The sequence below is a fragment of the Gekko japonicus genome, unplaced genomic scaffold (assembly GCF_001447785.1).
Source record: "Gekko japonicus isolate JY-2015 unplaced genomic scaffold, Gekko_japonicus_V1.1 scaffold794, whole genome shotgun sequence".
NCBI classification, from domain to species: Eukaryota; Metazoa; Chordata; class Lepidosauria; order Squamata; family Gekkonidae; genus Gekko; species Gekko japonicus.
The window spans coordinates 146378-152946 of NW_015164692.1; the positions used below are offsets into that span (position 1 = coordinate 146378).

Here is a 6569-nt window from a genome sequence, read left to right on the forward strand (position 1 = left end):
CAGGCTCACACTCAAGTAAATATGTACAGGATTGTAAAAAGTAAAGGTAAAGGTTCCCTTGCTCGAAAGCCAGTCGAATCTGACTCTAGGGTTGCGGTGCTCATCTCCGTTTCAAATTTCAATTCAAGTTTATTACGGTCATAGACCAGTATAATAGAAGACAAGTAAATACAGTTACAGGAGCAGTAAAATTATAAAATATATCGGCATCTAAAATTATAAATAGGATCTAAAAACTTTAAAATACAGAAATAATAGAATCAGAATTTTGATTAAAAATTAGGTTTAGGCCTATCTGTCCTTTATCTCTTTCCTAGTTTGGTATGCCAACCAACCAAATTTGGCAACCATCCTAGTCAACTTTTGATTATCTCCTGCCAGCATAATTGAAAAAAGTATCCTTCTATTACGACCTCCGTTTCAAAGCCGAAGAGCCAGCGCTGTCCGAAGACGTTTCTGTGGTCATGTGGCCGGCATGACTAAACACCGAGGCGCACGGAACGTTGTAGCCATAGACTAAAAGCAGTAGGAACAGACAGCGTACTTATTTAATGGCTACAGGAGCTAATAATCTTTTTATCCACCAGCATTTAATGTGCAGGCACACCTTCCATCTTTTACTAAGCAAACATGTACCTTAATGTCATCGATCAGCATCATAACATCCTGGGACATGTAGAAATCACTTAGGTCAAAGATTATTGGGTAGCAGACAACTGTCTTGCCCAGGATTCGATAAATCTACAGAAAGATAAGTAAACAGAAATCAATTTCTTTCACCAATGATCAAACTTGAGGGCGGGAAGGCTTGCCTCAGTGCTTAGTTCTCGGGGCCCTTTCTTACACGCCCAGGGAATTGCTGATCACCGCTTTGGGGTCAGGAAGCAATTTTTCTCCAGGCCAGTTTGGCTGGAGATCCTGGAGGTTTTTTGTCACCTTCTGGGCGTGGAGCAGGGGTCACTGTGTGTGTGTGTGTGTGTGTGTGTGGGAGGTATTTGTGAACTTCCTGCATTGTGCAGGGGTTGGACTAAGTGACCCTGGAGGTCCCTTCCAACTCTATGATTCTTACAGGGAAGGAAAGTCCTCATTCCATTTTACAATTGAACCCAGATCGATTGATATCACATGTATCTTTTCTCCTCAACAGGGTCCCGTTCACAATTTTATCCTCACAATAACTGTATGTGGAAGGTTTGGCTGCATGTGCATGATTGGCCCAAGGTCATCCAGCAAATGTCCATGGCAGAGTGTGGATTCAAACTCTGATCTCCCAGATCCTGGCCTGACATTCTAACCTCCATGGCAATCTGGTCGTGAACAAGCCAGTCACGAATAAGCACTACTTTAATTAATCATACCCTGAAAAATCAAGCAGAAGCATTCCTGTGGCACCTTAAAGACTAGCACATTTACCGTGCCATGAATTTTCATAGACAAAAACCCCCCTAGCTTCATCATACGCATGAAAGCCACTGAGCTGTGGTGTCATTGAAATAACTTATCCTTGATGCATTCAAACGAAACATTTGAAACGTTTTTTAAAATGAAAACTCAAAAGCAACGAAATTGCTCCCCGTGTTTGCAGAGTAATCCAATCCTCCTCCAATATTTACAATAACCATAACGCATGCAGATCAGTGATTCCTTGCAAGAACCTTTGATGTCCCTAGGCAGCCAATCGGTCGGTCCGGTCTTCCCGAGAGGCCCAGCTTGTCATTGATCCCCAGGTGGAAGTAAGCCTGCAAAACAGGGTAGCGCATAAACTCAAAGGAACGGAAGATCTGTTTAAATTCAATCATCAAACAACAGGAGGAAACAGGAAGATGTTAGGGCTGGGTGGTTGAGGAGCCAGAATCACCGAAGCTTGCGTTTCAGGTATCATAGCAAAGAGAAACTCTTTTGGGCCAAATGAGGATATTTATGGCGTTTCAGAAAAGAGATGACAAGCGAATGTGAACAGGAGGGGGGAAATGATCTGGAAACACCCCCCCCATATATATATGGCTTGTACTTTTTTGCACACACAAAACAGCCTCATTGAACACATTAACTCTTAGGGCGCTAGCCAAGACAATCCATCTGCTGCCTTCTGAGCCAAGTAGACTGCGGGGAAGGTTGGTCAATGGTTCTGCAGCAGCAGTGACCTTTTCAGAAAGGAAAGGTCATTTTCCTGCAGAAAAGCTAGGAAAAGAACAGCCCCCCCCACTGGGAAATGATGGAGCTGCTCAGAAAAGGAGAGTGAACGCAGAGGCAAAAGCAACATTTTGAGGATAGCCTCCTCGATTCCCAATTGTAAAAGCAGCAGCAAAGCCCCATAAAGACAAAATAAGGAAGCCGGCCAAAATAAAATAAAACTGGATGCTCCTTTGTCTGGCAAAAACTTCTGAGCCAAGTAGACTGCGGGGAAGGTTGGTCAATGGTTCTGCAGCAGCAGTGACCTTTTCAGAAAGGAAAGGTCATTTTCCTGCAGAAAAGCTAGGTAGGAAAAAAACACCCCCCCCCACTGGGAAATGATGGAGCTGCTCAGAAAAGGAGAGTGAACGCAGAGGCAAAGGCAACATTTTGAGGATAGCCTCCTCGAGTCCCAATTGTAAAAGCAGCAGCAAAGCCCAATAAAGACAAAATAAGGAAGCCGGCCAAAATAAAATAAAACTGGATGCTCCTTTGTCTGGCAAAAACTAATCCTCCGCCACTGAGCTGCCCATATGCTGTATATTCATTACTCTTATTTTCATAAGTGTCAGGACCCTCAGCAACAATGGAAGCACACACTTGCAAGAAGGTTTTACTTTATTGAAGCTGGAGATGCATGGACAGGAACACTGTTAGGAATGCGGGGTGAACTATGCGCAAAACAGTTATAGTACATTCATATGAGCGTTACCCAATTACTATATTTCCCCCGTGCGCCATTCGGCTTGGGAACTAACTGCTACCCAAAGCAAAACAGGTACGAGCCTCCCACGGCTCTGCTTGCCTAAAGCCAAAGCAATGATCTAAGCGACTCCTCCAGCGGCCATGAAAGATACGCAGTGCGAGTTGCAGGAGAACAGCAATGAGCCATGGGGAAAGGTATGCGCATCTGTGCCTAGTAAGGTATGCACATGTGCACAGGGGAAAGAACATTTTGGCAGCTTGCTGACAATAAGTAGGGTTGCCAGTCCCCAAGTGGTGACCGGAGATCTCCCGGAACCACAACTGGCCTCCATGTTGCAGAGATCAGTCCCGCTGGAGAAAATAGCTGTGTTGGGAGGCGGACTGTATGGCATTATACCCCACTGAAGTCCCTCCCCTTTCCATACTCCACCTGCCTCAGCTCCATCCCCAAAATCTCCTGGTATCTCCCAACCCAAAGCCCCAACCCTATTCATAAGCTTCAAAGGAGATATGATGGTGAGCAGGGCTCTTTTTGTAGAAAAAGCCCAGCAGGAACTCATTAGCATAATAGGCCACACCCATTAGCAGAAACTCATTAGCATATTGGGCCACACCCCTGATGGCACAGCTCATTAGCATATTAGGCCGCACCCCCATGTTACCAGAAGTGTGGTCATCCAGCCACACCAACCTTTTGCTTCTTATTCTGTTTACCTTTTTTTGTCGTCAAAACCCAGAGCTTTTTTTGTAGCAGGGACTCCTTTGCATGTTAGGCCACACACCCCTAATGTAGCCAATCCTAATGAGTTTCTGCTGTTGGGTGTGGCCTATTATGCTAATGAGTTCCTGCTGGGCGTGACCAAGGGCTTGTGCAGATCAACTGGGATTTTAGACTTTTGACTCCATTCAGATGACCCTCTGAACCCTGGTTTGGAGGACTAGCAAAGTGATACAGGCCCATGCCTCCCTTGTTCTCCTTCCACACACTAGCTGCCTCCTCTGTTCTGGGCCTCCTCTAACAAGAATTTCTTAGGATGTCTAAATTTAAGTAATTGTCATTACCGCTGATCTGCAAGTCCTGGTTTGCAAACCGTGGTTTCAAATAACGATTTGCATGCTATCGCTAACGATGTTTTCCCCAGTTTAGACATTGTAGCAAATACTGGTAAGAGAAAAGCCAGAAGTGGAGAAAGTAACTGGCAAAATGGAGGGAGGAGAAAGGAATGTTTCAGAGAATGGTCCCAGAGAATCAGAATCTGATTGGATAAACTTATGGAGCAGAGGTCCATCAGCGGCTATAGCCACAAGGTATAGATAGGAACTCTCGGTCTGGGGCAAGTGATGCTCTGCTTGGGGGGGGGGGCAACAGTGGGAGGGCTTCTAGTGTCCTGGCCCCACTGATGGACCTCCTGATGGCACCTGGTATTTTTGGCCACTGTGTGGCAGAGTGTTGGACTTGATGGGCCATTGGCCTGATCCAACATTGGCTTCTCTTAGTGTGTTCTTAGTCTACAATTACGTGCAGGAGAGCATGTTGTTATTACTAATGACCAGCACACGTATATTTCTACGGATTAAGTAAGAATGCAACAAAAGCTAGATGCATCATCACAGCGTGGGAAGCAGAAGTTTCATCACCTAAACAAAAAAAAACAAACCCCTGGTTTGTCTGAAAGGAAGAAAATGGCTAGAAGAAAAGCAGGATTATTTTACCTTCACGAGCTCCTGTTGTGCCCATATCTGAATAGGTTCAACCTGTTGGGGAGTCTGCGTTTGGATTCCATATGTGTTCAAGAAAACCTGTAGGCTGTTTTGAAAAAGGAAACATTGAGGGGATTTCCGTACCAGGAAAAACAGAACCTGCTTTTAAACAGGGCCCCTACAGCAATTGCTTGTGAAAGTAAATAACGGCACCCCCGGCACACAAAGCTTGTAATCATTTATGTTACCCACACTAAGCCTTTCAGGCGAACTACTGAAAACCTCAGAGAAAGAGAGAACAGGATGGCAATGCCTGCCTTTGCAATATGCATTTCTCCCCAGTTCGTGGAAGAATTTAACTCCTGAAGACTTTCAGGGCCAAGCTGGGGCCAGGGGCTACTTTATCAGAACCTGGGCCTGGATTAAGAGACCTCGAGGTCAGTTCTGGAGTTACGGACTCAAACTGGAGCCGGAGGTATGACAATGGCTTGAATTTGACCCTGAAGTGTAGCACGGAGGAAGTGTTCTTCCGCAGACCAGGCAAGGACAGAAAACCTAGCTCCAGAGGCCTTGCCTTGGTTCCTTGGGTGGAGAACCAGCCCTGCGGGCCGAGCAAAACAGTCCGCATGCCAGTGTTCCCTCTAAACTGAGTTAGTGTGAGCCAGCTCACGTTTTTTTAGCCTCTGGCTCACAGATTTTTGTCTCAGCTCAGGAAGGAGGGCTCCAGAGCAAACTGATTGATGCAGCAGCCAGATCGCTCGCTCACAACTTTAATGCCAGCAGCTCACAAAGTAGTATTTTGGCTCACAAGACTCCACAGCTTAGAGGGAGCATTGCCGCATGCCATGCTCAGCAAGAGTGCTGGAGGCTGCCTATCCTCACCTTGGCATTTATGCCCAGTGGTGGTGGAAAGCGCCGTCAAGTCGCAGCCGACTTATGGTGACTCCATAGCGTTTTCAAGGAGAGAGATTAACAGAAATGGTTCGCCATTGCCTGCCTCTGCAGAGCAACCCCAGACTACTTTGGTGGCCACCCATCCAAGTACTGACCGGGGTTGAACTTGCTTCACTTCCAAGATCTGATGAGATCGGGCTAGCCTGGGCCATCCAGGTCAGGGTATTTACACCAGACCCAGAGGTTTTACTGCCAGCCAATCAAACTGGTTTTTCTTTCAGGAACACTGCATGGCACAAACACTTGACCTTAGCCAAAAGACTGAGAGGTGCTACTACGCACGAAGAGGGTTGGGTTCTGAAGCCCCAAGCTACAGACCCTGAAGTTGTCAGCTCAAATATAAGACATTTGCACTAAAGAGCAGAGACTTGTTACTGATATAAATGGCTTACCGTTGGCTTTCGGCAATCAATGCAACATGGACCACCAGGTCATTTTCTAGAGGACCCTGAAAACAAAAGACATCTTTTATTTTTTTAAAAAAAAGCTTTATACTTGAGGAATTTGCTGCTTGTTTGTTAGATGCAACCCGAAACGAGGACAACATTAACAACGCTTAAGCCATTCATTAATATGACTGTCATCGTCTGGCTGCATTGTTGCTTTCCCTCGAACTTTATTGCCTACTAATCAATTTGACGGTGCAGACAGGGAAATGGAGCACCAGGGAAGTTAAACACATAAATCTCAGTGCCACCTAAGGAGCTGTATTGTCAATACACTTTTGAATGATGCGATCCTGGGAAGTTAAGGACAGGCGCCTTCACTTTTTTTACTACCTGGCAGCAAACTAAGCCTTTCAGGCGAACTACTGAAAATGTCAGAGAAAGAGAGAACAGGATGGCAATACCTGCCTTTGCAATATACATTTCTCCCCAGATGTTCGTGGAAGAATTTAACTCCTGAAGACTTTCAGGGCCAAGCTGGGGCCAGGGGCTACTGTATCAGAACCTGGGCCTGGATTAAGAGACCCTGAGGTCAGTTCTGGAGTTACAGACTCAAACTGGAGCCGGAGGTATGACAAGGGCTTGAATTTG

At 45.9% G+C, this 6569-nt stretch overlaps 1 protein-coding gene across 4 annotated transcripts in view; it reads right to left on the reverse strand.

Annotated features, from left to right (window-relative positions):
* PHKB (phosphorylase kinase, beta) overlaps positions 1–6569 on the reverse strand; it is a 194525-nt gene that overhangs the window by 61357 nt on the left and 126599 nt on the right. For all 4 annotated transcript variants that reach the window (XM_015409423.1, XM_015409421.1, XM_015409420.1 and 1 more), the window contains 4 exons: positions 5925–5980; positions 4591–4684; positions 1656–1739; positions 637–741 (listed from right to left, as the gene is read on the reverse strand). In XM_015409423.1, coding sequence (XP_015264909.1) covers positions 637–741; positions 1656–1739; positions 4591–4684; positions 5925–5980 — 339 coding nt within the window. The remainder of the gene's footprint in view (positions 1–636; positions 742–1655; positions 1740–4590; positions 4685–5924; positions 5981–6569) is intronic.